A 12,980-nucleotide genomic window follows, 5' to 3' on the forward strand; every position below is an offset into this window, starting at 1 on the left:
GTTTATAACTAAAGGCATCTTTTAAAAGAACTCGCCCCTCAGTTTCAATGTCCTGTATAAATGTAATCATGTGTTGTCAAGGAGATATTTTTATACGGGTTCATTTTTCCCCCCAACAATATACTATTCACTGCCTATATTGCATTCATAGTGTGCATTTCATACTGTATGTAATGTATTCAGTCATCCCTTCAAAGACATTCAGACTGAATTCTCTCTCTGCCTCTATTGTACACAGTGCTGCTAAAATGCTGTTTTGTGCTTTGCTTTCCTAGGGAGGTATACTTCAAATTCTGACAAAGCTAGATGAGACTTTGAGAACTGTTGGCACTAAACCAAGGTGCCACTTCCTCTATCTTCTGTCTTGTGACTCTAACTGGCAAAAATCCTGTCTCATTTGCTGTTTTAATTTATACATCCAATAATAAAGTTGAATAAAATTTTATTAATGGAAAGCTAAAGAAAGAATATAACACATTTTTGCATCATTAAATATTCCATAGCATAAATGAATGTGACACATCTTAAACTAATATTCCACAGCATTTGATCCTCTTGCCTCAGCCTCTCAAGCGTAAGTTGCTCCACACCAGTCTCTCTATGTTTTTTTTTTTTTTTGTTTCGATTTATTTATTATGTGTGCAGTGTTCTGCATGTACGCCTGAATGCCAGAAGAGGGCACCAGATCTCACTATAGATGGTTATGAGTCACCATGTGGTTTCTGGGAATTGAGATCCGGATCTCTGGAAGAGCAGCCAGGGTTCTTAACTTCTAAGCCATCTCTCCAGCTCCTACCCCCAACTCTTTGCTCTAATTATTTTTTAAAAATTGTTTAAAATTTATTTTATTTTATGCGTATGGTGTTTCGCCTGCATGTATGATTATGTGCCACTTGTGTGCCTGGCGCCCACAGAGATCAGAGGAGGGTGTCGGGTTGCCAGGAACTGGAGTTACAGATGGTGATGAGCCACCGTGTAGGTACTGGGAACAGAGCCCAGGTTCTCCAGAGGAGCAGATAGTGTCTTTTAACCAATGTGCCGTCTCTCTAGCCCGGTTCTTTAAAGACAGTGAGGGAAAATTGTCTGTCTGTCTTGCCACTATAGGGCATCACAATGACACTCAGGAATTTAAAAACCCAGGAGTTTGAAAAGGCATCAATGAAAGTTGACTTGAGAGGAGATCTGAGGGCAGAAGGACAGGAGCCATGCAGTGTCTAGGTTAAAGGGACATTGTAGGCAGAGGGGTGGCAAGAGCAAGTCCTTGAGGAACAAGGAAAAAGGGCCGAGATCCACAGGTCAGAGCAATGAACAGGGTCAGACAGGATATAAATTGTGGGCCGTAAGGAGGACCTTGATTTTTATCCTGATTGAAATCTATACTAACATTTGAAAGATTAGCATGAAGAAAGCCTGGGTGCTCCTGGGGCAAGCTCCAGCTCTGAGCTGCAGACTCTGGGCTCAGTTCCATTCATTTTCCAAGCGTTTGGGGAGGGGGTACTTCATACCGCCCCTCCCTCTTGAGTGTGGGTTTACAGATGACTACCAGAGCTGGATTTTTTGCTGTAATTTCTATGCTAGAAAACAGGGAGAAAATACCCTCACCTCAGCTATGGAAGAAGAAAACCTTTCAGAGTTTGGGGAGGTCTTGCCTTCCCACAGGTGGAGGTGGCATTGTCAGTGTGGCTCCGTAAGTGGTCAGCTTGGGAAATGAATAGGTTAACTAACAGCAGACGAGGAGGAAGGAAGCCAGAGAGTGTGGAAGTGAGAGTCAGAAGAAGGGGCAGCCCTTGGCGGTTGTCTTCTCTGCGTGTGCAGAAGGTCCTGCTTCTGCACTGATTCTAAGCTCTGTCCTGGCCTGAGGGAAGGACGGGGATGGGTCAGGACAGGTGGCCTGGATGTGAGATGTCTGCCAGCTGACGACTCACGCTTCACTTTTAGAACGGTTTCCAGAAGCGGTGGGAGGGGATGGGCAGGGCAGCTAATTATAGCTTTTGGACCACTGAACTATCTGGGAGGGTCTGCCCTCTGCCCAGAATGTGCTCGTCACCTGTTGAGTCCACTGACTGCCATCTGGCCCTGGGTCCCTGTCTTTGCACTGAGCCTGCTGCTGGCTTCTTGCTGGTCTCTGGACGCAGCTCTGTTCACCCTGCTGGTAGGCCTGTCCTTGACGCTTCTTCCTTGGTTCTTTTCTGGCCCAAGTTCTCCCACCAGATCTGTGAGTCCTGAGGGCCTGGAGATACCGGGAAGGGGGAGGGCTGGGTATGCTAGAGAGATCAGTGAGCAGACAGTTGGGGAGGGGATTCTGGATAATTCCAGAAGAGTTGGGGCCCAGACATGGGTAAGAGGCATTCAGCCTGGGCTAAATCAGGAGCAAGAAGTGGGTGAGACTGGAACCAGGCTATGTTTAGAAACCAGGGTTGACAAAGGCCCAGTTGGGTCATATTTGTTTTTATCTGGGCTGATTGGCAATATATACACTCACTTTGGAACGACGCTAAATCCTGTTTACTTGTGGGCCATAAGCAGTCTCTTCCAGTATGGGCTATAAGATAGTTATAAGCTGGGGCTCTGGCTGCGGACCCACAGACCCAGTGTGGGACTGAGCTGGAATTCTGTTTCTGGGTCTCTCAGACAGACTCCTCTTCCTAGGCTCACCATGTCGGCTGCACCAGGTCTTCTGCGCCAGGAACTGTCTTGCCCACTGTGCCTGACGCTGTTTGATGCGCCAGTGACTGCTGAGTGTGGTCACAGTTTCTGCCGTGCCTGCCTGGTCCGCGTGGCAGGCGAGCCTGCCACTGATGGCACAGTGCCCTGTCCCTGCTGTCAGGCACCCACGCGGCCGCAGGCACTCAGCACTAACCTGCAGTTAGCGCGTCTCGTGGAGGGTCTGGCGCAAGTGCCCCAAGGCCACTGCGAGGAACACCTGGATCCACTGAGCATCTACTGCGAGCAGGACCGCACACTTGTGTGTGGTGTGTGTGCCTCTCTGGGTTCGCACCGTGGCCACCGTCTTCTGCCTGCCGCCGAGGCCCACGCACGCCTCAAGGTGTGGGACCCATCAGGGGTCGGGCTGGGGTGCAATGGCTGAATAGAACAGGGTCTGACTAAGGGGGAAGACTGCTGTGTTGATTTGCATTACGATCTTCAGAGAATGGGGGCCCGGGTTGCTTAGGAGGGTGGGCAGGTTAGGTGACCAGGGGAGGTGGCCAAAAGGCTGCAGGAGTCTTCTTGCTGAGCAAAACTCACGGAACCCGCTGGGAGCAGCGTGCAGAATAGCGTTTGCCTGGCTGAAGTCCTCCAGCAAGCCTAGAAAAGCCTGAAGGGAATCTGACCAAACCGTGGTGTGCCTGGCAGATTGTTACCACCTACCGCCCACACGCTTTTTGGTGAACTGGATGGACCTACTAGATTGGCATGTTTGCGGGGTGGAGTATTGGGTAAGGCTAACTGATAGGGAGTTAAAGGCAAGGCCAGGAGTTCCAGAACCCAGCTGTCCAGTTGTCTACTGTGCATGGCAGAGGTTCACTCATCCCCCAAGCTGCTAAACTTGTGTGAACCTGAAGCTCGAGAGGGATGTGGGAAGGGCAAGGCACACTTGGCCAAGGCTCACGGTGGGTGGGTAGCCCCGAGACTCCAGTCTGGGCTGTTATTCTGGTTGGAGCTAGAATAACACAGTGGTGCTCTCCCAGGTTGCACTAGGAAAAATAAATATCAATTATAGGTAAATGGACATGCCAGGTATACGTGCTCCTACAAGTCATGGGTATCACAGATTACATGCATGCAGATACTAGCAGGTATGTGCCCAGTTGGCCCAGAAAGGTCTGTTATTAAGCATTTATTAGCCTGTGGAAAAGTGAACAGGTGCAGAGGTGAGGGGGGGGGGGGGGGGGGAGGGGGAGGGGGGGGGGGGAGGAGGTAGGGTCCTGAGCGGTCCTTCTTCAGGCCAGTGGAGCTGCTACTATTGTCTTCCACTGATGCAGGGGCATTGCACCCAGTCTTCACTGGCCTTTGATAGCGACCCCCAAACTTCCCAGGGCCTCGCCTCACAGCCCTCCTTCCTGCTCCTGCCTTGCTCAGTCTAGCTAAGAGTCCACCCAGCCCAGTTTTCTCTTTGCTGACCCTAGAACTCTAAACCTAGCTCACTTTTATCTGTGAAGAGAGGCTAGAACCCGTGGATTAGAAGTGTGAGGCTTCTAGGAACTTGTAAGGAGCAGATGCGGAGCCCCAGTCTCAGTGACCGGCATCAGGGTAGCCCTAAGCCTTAAGCGGTCTGAAGAAGGAGATTCTAGAGGAGAGCTGGAAGGAGGAAGGGGACAGAAAGGCTCTGGGACTTGTCCACTTCTGCGCACCCATGTCCTGCAGCATGGTTGCTATGAGTCTAGCACCGTAGCCCTTGAAGTAGAAGGCAACTCGCCTGTTGGTGAGGTTGGTGGCATCCAGCGGCCAAGTTCCCACCACCTCCCACAATGTGTTGAAAGCCCTTAAGAACGCCATCGCTCCAAGCTTGAACTTTTTGAGCCAGTCGGCTGTCAGACTCTCCAGCACCTTCTGGACGGGGCTTGTTTACCATGGCTCTGAACCTCTGACTGCAGGCACCCAGAGCAATCAGGTTAGCCTCAGGAGAGGACATCTGAAGTGGAGGCTGATCTGGCAGCTAGCCAGGAGTCCTCGGTTCAGACCTGTGACTTCCCCAAAAAACGTCACCTGTGTCTTCAGGTTCCCCAGGGGAGGTGTCACTTAGTAGAAGTGGGGCGTGACTGTTCCCATTCTGCAGAGGAGGAAACTGAGGGGAGTAAGGGTGGTGGGAAGGCAGAGGTGACTGCGGCAGCACCTTTAGGATCCCTAACCAGCCCACAGTGGGATTTAGCTGACTCATAGCGGGTATTAAATTTTCTGTTCTCAAAGCCCATAGGTTTGTAAAGGGGCTGACTAGAGCTCCAGGCTCCTGGGATGGGCTTTTTAAATAAGGGGTGAAACCCAGGATGGGAAGATCACATTCCTCTTCCTCCTCTTCTTCCTTCCTCCTCTCCCTCTTTCCTCCTCTTCCTCCTCCTCCTTCCTTCCTTCCTCTTCTTCCTCCTTCCTCTACTTCCTCCTCCCCCTTCCTTCCTCTTCCTTCCTCCTCTTCTTCCTTCCTTCTCTTCCTCCTTCCTTCTCCCTTTCTTCCCCCTCCCCATTTCCTTCCTTTTCTCTTCCTTCTTTACTTCTCCTCTGAGACAGGGTACTATTACATAGGTCATACTGACCTCAAATTTGTGATCCTCCTGCCTCAGTCTCCCCAGTGCTGGGGTTACAGACATGCACGGTCATACTCCACTTCATTTCTGTTTTCATAAATACCTTACTCATCTCTGGAAGCCTGCTGTGTGCCACATGCTACACTTTCCAGTCTGGTGATGGTCTTGTCTGTGATCCTCGCAAGGACCTATACTGAGGTTAACTGGGGACAGTAAGGCCAGTGGGGAGTTAGGAAAATAGACAAAGGCTGAAGGATGGCCAGGCCTGAGGCCTGCAAATGGACTGGGGAGTAAGCAGAGGACTGGAGAAGGAGCTGGCATTGAGCGGGGGGGGGGCTGTGTTTTGGGGTGGCATCCCCAGCATCTCTTTTATCCTGTCCCATAGACTCAGCTTCCCCAACAGAAGCTGCAGCTACAGGAGGCATGCATGCGAAAGGAGAAAAGCGTGGCCGTGCTGGAGCACCAGTTGGTGGAGGTGGAGGTGAGGGGGCTAAGGGTGGCAGAGCCTGTAGGATCTGTAGGTCCAGGCTGAGGATGGCTAGGCAAGAATCTTCTCATCCTTATCCCAGGAGACCGTGCGTCATTTCCGGGGAGCTGTCGGGGAGCAGCTGGGGAAGATGCGGGTGTTCCTGGCTGCCCTAGAAAGCTCTTTGGACCGTGAAGCGGAAAGGGTGCGGGGTGATGCTGGGGTGGCCTTGCGCCGGGAGCTGTCAAGCCTGAATTCCTACCTGGAGCAACTGCGGCAGATGGAGAAGGTTCTGGAGGAGGTGGCGGACAAGCCACAGACAGAGTTCCTTATGGTGAGCACTGAAGGACCACCCCTCCCTGCCTCCTGGCCACTGCTCAGTTTCCTGTTGCCATATGGTGGCCCCGAAGCCCACAGCAGTGAAGGAATAAGCTAGGACTTCATATCAGAGTTGGGTCTCTGAACTGCTGTTCAGAGTAGATAGAGCATAGTGTGTAAGTGGAACCATTCATAAATAAAAGGTACAGGTTTGTGAGTCTGTTAGGACTGTCTTCTAACAGGTGAATGTATGGCTCTGGGATAAGGAAGGGCGCCTTTTTCTGTTCAGATGAAAGTTAATATCCACGAGTGGCTTTGAGTCCTGGTTTCTTTGGGCTTTTCTGACCCCACATCCTTGGTCATCTGTTTCACCGTTAGAACTCCCAGAGTCCCCCCTCCCTGCTTTCCAGCATCCCACCTCCCTGCTTTCCAGAGTCTGCCCTCCCTGCTTTATCTCCATTCTCGTTTTCTCTTTCTCCAGAAATACTGCTTGGTGACCAGCAGGTGAGAACCTGTCTCTTTCTTTGGCTGAACTTGCTTGCCCTAGTCTTCCAGGGACACCTCTGCTTGCAATGTGCTTTTCACCTCATTTCTGTGCACTGTGTTGAACACAGAAATGAAATGGCCTTGGTCCTTACTCCTGGGGACCTCATATACTGGTGCCATGGTGCCACAGATGTGGACAGTCACAGGTATCATTTCAAGACTGCTGGGAGGGAAAGGGGGAGCCAAAGGAGACTCCCCAGAAGAACGGACAGTGGAGTTGGATCCTGGAGGAATGGGCCGAAGTTGGGGAAGTAACATGCAAGTACAGGCTGGCTTAAACTCACAATGTAGGCAGGCAGGAACTAACGAGCTTAGCCTCTCAGATGCTAGGATGAACGGCATGGACCACAATGTAGCAATACATTCCTGTTGTTCAGCTGCCCTCTTCATCCATTTCCAGAGTTTCCATACTCCCAAGTAGACATTTTAGTGGAAGAGTTTAAGGCAGGGGTGTAATGTGGGGCGATCCTGAAAGTCTCCTCCAACAACCTGTGTCCTCTTGTCCCCGGAGTAATTCCTTCTGCCCTCACCCCCACCATCACCTCTGCACCCCCTTACCCAGGCTGCAGAAGATCCTGTCCGAGTCCCCACCACCTGCAAGGCTGGATATCCAGCTGCCTGTCATCTCAGATGACTTCAAATTCCAAGTGTGGAGGAAGATGTTCCGGGCTCTGATGCCAGGTACCGAGAGGGGCTGCTCTGGGTTTGGAAAGCTGTGGGGTTGATGGGAGGCACAGGGCACAGGGGCTGGCCTCCCAGCTCCACCTCAGAAGCCATGGAAGAAGCTACACTGTGCCTCTTAGATTCTTCTGTGCAGCTCCCTAAGCCGTGAGGCCTAGAGTTTACAGTGGGTTAATGACTCGGAAAGCACCCAGCTGACCCCAGGAGCGCTGCTATGGCGGGGCCTGGGCTGTGTGATCCTTGGCCAGTTCTTGTCCTTCTCTGACCATGGAGATGATGGTTCCTGTTGGCTGTGGGTTGAGGTTTTGTAGCGTCCTTGTAACCCTGGGGACAATACTGCACCTGACACTGCCTCTGGGAACCTGAGACTGGGAGTCAAGAGCTCAGTCTTCTCTCCTAGAAGCTAATATTTCTGGGTGCCCACAGGATGGACACGCGCGTGTGTGCGAGCATGCGCGAACACACACACACACACACACACACACACACACACACACACACACACGGGGGCGGGGCGGGAATGAGTAGAAGGTTGGTTTATTCAAGAATAAACTTTTAAGGCCCATAGACTACATCAAGCCAGACAGAACTGGGCTTCTTGGCTCCTGTTCTGGACCTTGGGCGTTTTGGGGGGCCTCAGAAAACACCACTCATTTGGGAATTCCCCAGTCCTGCCCACCATGTGCCTTACTGTGCAGTTGAGCAAATGTATGGATGTGGGGAGGGTGAGAGGACTCTAAGGTCCCTAAGTTGGTTGGGAGCAGGAAGGCTCCGCGGGGCCAGCCTGAACATTGTCTGTTTGGCAGACCTGGAGGAACTGACTTTTGACCCCAGCTCTGCGCACCCGAGCCTGGTCGTGTCCCCTTCCGGCCGCCGCGTGGAGTGCTCGGAGCAGAAGGCACCGCCAGCGGGAGAAGACACGCGCCAGTTCGACAAGGCGGTGGCGGTGGTGGCTCAGCAGCTGCTGTCCCAGGGCGAGCACTACTGGGAGGTGGAGGTGGGCGACAAGCCGCGCTGGGCCCTGGGTGTGATGGCGGCTGACGCTCCCCGCCGTGGCCGGCTGCACGCGGTGCCCTCCCAGGGCCTGTGGCTGCTCGGGCTGCGCGACGGCAAAGTCCTGGAGGCGCACGTGGAGGCCAAGGAGCCGCGGGCACTGCGCACCCCCGAGCGGCGGCCAGCGCGCATCGGCCTCTACCTGAGCTTCGCCGATGGCGTGCTGGCTTTCTATGATGCGAGCGACGCCGATGCGCTTGCACCCCTCTTTTCCTTCCACGAGCGCCTGCCCGGGCCGGTGTACCCCTTCTTTGACGTGTGCTGGCACGACAAGGGCAAGAACTGTCAGCCGCTGCTGCTCGTGGGGCCTGAAGGCGGCGAGCAGGCCTGAGCTCTGCCAGTGCGGTGGGAGGTTTAGGTCACCTTTGTCAGGCCTGGAGTGGGTTGGGCGGGTTTCTGGAGCTGAAGACTACGCTAAGGGGTGGCTAGGGCGGGGGAGTTTGTCTTACAGAGCTCAGAGAAGTACACAGGTTGGGATGGGCAGGGGACAGATGGTGAGGGGTGGAGGGAGAGGGTCTGTGGAGTAGGACCATTAGTCAGACCCGTGAGGCAATCTGAGTTTGGGTCAAGAGTTCCAGAGGCAGCCTAGGTTTAGGGAGCCTGGCAGAGGGTGGAATTTAGTGGAGAATCTTGGGAAGTCTGTGGAACAGTGGTTCCTTCAGCCCCACAACCCGCTCCTGAAGGCCTCCTCCTCCTCATGGCTTCACATTCCCCTTACCCGGCAGGTTTTCAGTTAGTGCTGACATCAACTGCCTTTTCTTTTTTCTTTCTTCTCTCTTTTCTTTCTTTCTTTCTTTCTTTCTTTCTTTCTTTCTTTCTTTCTTTCTTTCTTTCTTTCTTTCTTTCTTTCGGTTTTTCTGTTTTTTTTTTTTTTTTCCTTTTTTTTTTTTTTTTGGTTTTTCGAGACAGGGTTTCTCTGCAGCTTTTTTTTTTAGAGCCTGTCCTGGAGCTAGCTCTTGTAGACCAGGCTGGCCTCGAACTCAGAGATCCGCCTGCCTCTGCCTCCCGAGTGCTGGGATTAAAGGCGTGCGCCACCACCGCCCGGCTGGTTTTTCTGTTTTGAGACAAGGTTTCTCTGTGAAACAGTCTTGGCTGTTCTAGACTGTCTTTTCAAAGCCCCCAACAATCCTGACAGAGTGCTGGTGTCTGTACTCCCACCACTCAGGAGGCTGAGGCAGGAGGATGGAAAGTTGAAAGCCAGCAGGACTCTGTCACAGACAAACGAATGGGCACAGAGCAGTGGCTTGATAAAACTCTGCTGGTGGCAGATCTGGGGAGGCCAACGCAGGCTTCTGGACGAGGGAGAGATGGCTCGGTGGTTAAGAACACTCACTGCTCTTGTAGAACATTGAGGTTCAGTTCCCAGCACTGATACCGTGGCTCACACACTCCAGTCACATGAATCTAATGGCCTCTTCTGTCCTCTGTGGGCACTTGTGGTATGCAGACATATGTGCAGGCAAAACACTCATACATGTAAAATAAAAAAAAGTTTGTCTCTATGTCTCTATTTCTGTTTTTGTCTCTTTCTCTTTGGAGACAAAGTCTTGCTGTGTAGCCCAGGCTGACCTAGAATTCACTGTGTGGCCCAGGTTGGTTTCAGATTCTTGATTCTCTCCCTCAGCCTCTGGAGTGTTGGGGTTTCAGGTGTATGTCGCCATGCCCAGCAAAGATGGTTCTTCTAACAAGTTTCTAAGTAGCCTGTAGCGGCTGGTCACCTGGGATCACACTGAGAGCACATCCTGACTAGTTAGCGGTAAACGTAGACAGAGGCGTTGAGTCTAAACACATTTCCTGGTTCTAGTAGCACTTAACCCTGACCGAGAGAAGTGGGAGGGAAGAAAGGGAACAACTCTTAGGCGCCCCCCATCCCCGCTTATGTGCCTCTAGAATATGTTCCTGTTTGGATAGTGAGGAAATCCCCCATGCTTCTCACCAAGAAAAAGAACTTGACACTGTCTTCCTGTGGGCCCTGTTGCTGGTATTAAACAGAGGGTTTCTCTGGGGCGCCCGGAACTGGCCCCTTCCTGCCTTCCTGTCGGTTCATACTTTCTTGGATTTTATTTTTCTTGAGACTTTGTCTTTGTAGTCCTGACTGTCTGGCCTCAAACTCAGAGATTTGCCTGTTTCTGCTGGGATTAAAGGTGTGTGCTACCACACCCGACTACTTTCTTGGATATAAAAAAATACGCTCGTGTGTGTGTGTGTGTGTGTGTGTGTGTGTGTGTGTGTGTGCGCGCGCGCGCACGCATGCACGCATGTGAGTGTGTATGCTGTAGTGCCATCTTGGGTGGCGATACTGAGCACTCCAGACTGTAAGTTCTCCCTGCCTGGAGGAACAAACCAGACTGGGAGCTCTGTCCTGTGCACTGTCTCCCTAGGACTCCAGCACACGGCCCAGGAACCCTGCATAGACAGTGTTTGCCTTTTCTTGATTTCTACTTAAAATTGGGCAAAAGAGCTGCGGGTTGGTTTGCAACAGCCACCCTTCCCACTTTCCTTCCATGCGTGGAACAGCATGGGGCCTTTACCAGAAGCTGAGTGAGGCTGGCGCCATGCTCTTGGGCCTCCAGAACTGTGTGTGAGCTATGGAAACCTATTACTTCATACGCTGCCAAGATGCAGGTAATGTATTATTGCAGCAGAGATGGTCTAACATGAGCTCTTCCCTGTGGGAAAGATGGGAACCCAGAGGGAAGTGGCTGCTATGACATTTCCTGTGCCTTCTCATGTTTTTTTCATAGCACTTGATGAAGCCACACGGCATGTTTACACTGGAAGACAAGAGCACCTGCTGGGAGCTTGCTATGTGTTGGTACTTTTGCTTTTATTATTATTTATTTAATGTATTTTATATACATGGGTGTTTTGTCTGTATGTATATCGGCACAGTTATAGACAGTTGTGAGCCATCATATGGATGCTGGGACTTGAACGTAGGATCTCTGGAAGAGTAGCCAGTGCTCTTAACCACTGAGCCATCTCTCTAGCCCAGTGCTTTTGTATTTAATACCTAATTTATCTTCACAGCACTAGGCCTCACAACAACTAAAGGTCCACCAGGCTCTGCGGCATCTCATGCTGGAGGTCTAGAATCCTCTAGGTGTGAGCGAAATGATGTTAACTTAAAACGTATTTTACTTTGAGGTGGTGGCGCACGCCTTTAATCCCAGCACTTGGAGGCAGAAGTAGGCGGATCTCTGTGAGTTCGAGGTGAGCCTGGTCTACAGAGTAAGAGTTTCGGGGACAGTCAGGTCTACACAGAGAAACCCTGTCTCCAAAAACAACAAGAACAACAAGAACAACCCCTCCAAAAAAACCCAAAGTTTTTTTTTAAACTTTTAACTCTGTGTGTGTGTGTGTATATACGTGTGTGTGTGTGTGTGTGTGTGTTTGCACACACAAGTGCAGTGTCTTTGAAGGTCAGAGGAAGGCATTGGGTCCCGTGGAGCATGAGTTACAGATGGCCATAGGAGCTGCTCGGTGGCCATTCACACTCCAGTCTTTGGCAGGAGCAGTACGTGCTGAGCTGCTCTCCAGCCTCTGAAATGAGCTGGAAGGACCTGGGTTCACAGGAGTGTGCTTATACTGGTGTTGGTGTGACTAGAACATCTGACAGAAGCCGCTTACAGGAGGAAGACTTTGTTTCCTTGCATCTCCCTCTTCCCTCTTCCTTCTTCCTGCCCACCCCTTACCCTTCTGCCCCTTTGTTCCCCTTTCTACCTTTATGCTACACATATTATATTATTCTGGAACTTCCTTAAAAGTTTTCCTCTTCTCAGGTTTGGTTTTCTAGTTTTACGACCTACACACACACACACACACACACACACACACACACACACGTAAGTGTATATATATGTGTGTATGTGTGTGTGTGTATATATATATATATATATGATCCACATATGAGAGAGAATATAACATATTTTTTTGTTTTTGTTATTCTCATTTTCTGCTAAAATCACGTCACTAGCGGGGCAAGCATTCAAAGCACAAGCCTGGGGCTGCAATTTGGGTTTGCGCAAAGCCCCTGGCTTGATCCTCAACACCACATAGGTACGGCGGTGCATACCTGTAATCCTAGTGCTTAGAAGGTATGGGATGGAGACTGCAGGACCAGACATTCAGGGCCATTCTCTGGTAGAGGGAGTTTGAGACCAGCCTGAGCTACAGGAGACTCTGTCTGAACAAGAAGAACGGTGACAGCATGATTGGGGCTGGAGACGTAGAACCAACAGTAGAGTGCTTGCCGAGGGTGCGTGTGGCTCTGGAGGGAATTCCGAACACAGTATAAACTAGGCAGCACATACCCGTTATCTCAGCCCATGGGAGGTGGAGGCAAGAGGATCCGAAGTTGAAGGTTATCCTCAGCTGATGCTGAGCTTGAGGCCAGCATGGGCTAGAAAGCCTGTCACAATCACTATGGGCCTGTGGGGGACTTTTCACAAACTACACTTGCAGTCTTGGCATTGTCCTCCTTTCCCCTGAGTTTGATCCCTGGCACCCACATGGTGGATGGAATGAGCCACCTTCCACAGATGGTCCTCCGACCTATATACGTAGCCTTTCTTTGGCACATGCACGTTCCCCTGTTATAAATAAACAAGAAAGAGAAAAAAAAATCTAGCAGAATTCAGCATTATTTTTAATTTATAAGGACCTGAATGGAGAAG

General features: G+C 51.2%; 1 protein-coding gene across 1 annotated transcript; it reads left to right on the forward strand.

Annotated features, from left to right (window-relative positions):
* The first annotated feature begins 2,656 nt into the window (after window positions 1-2,656).
* On the forward strand, window positions 2,657-8,635 carry Trim72 (tripartite motif containing 72). Its single transcript, XM_038316651.1, has 6 exons — window positions 2,657-3,046; window positions 5,626-5,721; window positions 5,810-6,040; window positions 6,506-6,528; window positions 7,133-7,251; window positions 8,058-8,635. Exons 1-6 carry the CDS (start codon window positions 2,657-2,659, stop codon window positions 8,633-8,635), a joined length of 1,437 nt encoding a protein of 478 aa, XP_038172579.1.
* Window positions 8,636-12,980: the final 4,345 nt, after the last annotated feature.

This window comes from Arvicola amphibius, chromosome 1 (assembly GCF_903992535.2).
Source record: "Arvicola amphibius chromosome 1, mArvAmp1.2, whole genome shotgun sequence".
Lineage (NCBI taxonomy): Eukaryota > Metazoa > Chordata > Mammalia > Rodentia > Cricetidae > Arvicola > Arvicola amphibius.

Coding starts and splice junctions, on each gene's coding strand:
- Trim72 (XM_038316651.1), top strand. CDS start 2,657: ATGTCGGCTGCACCAGGTCTTCTGCGCCAGGAACTGTCTTGCCCACTG. Junction 6,041..6,505: donor CACAGACAGAGTTCCTTATG/GTGAGCACTGAA, acceptor CTCTTTCTCCAG/AAATACTGCTTGGTGACCAG. Junction 6,529..7,132: donor TACTGCTTGGTGACCAGCAG/GTGAGAACCTGT, acceptor CCCCTTACCCAG/GCTGCAGAAGATCCTGTCCG.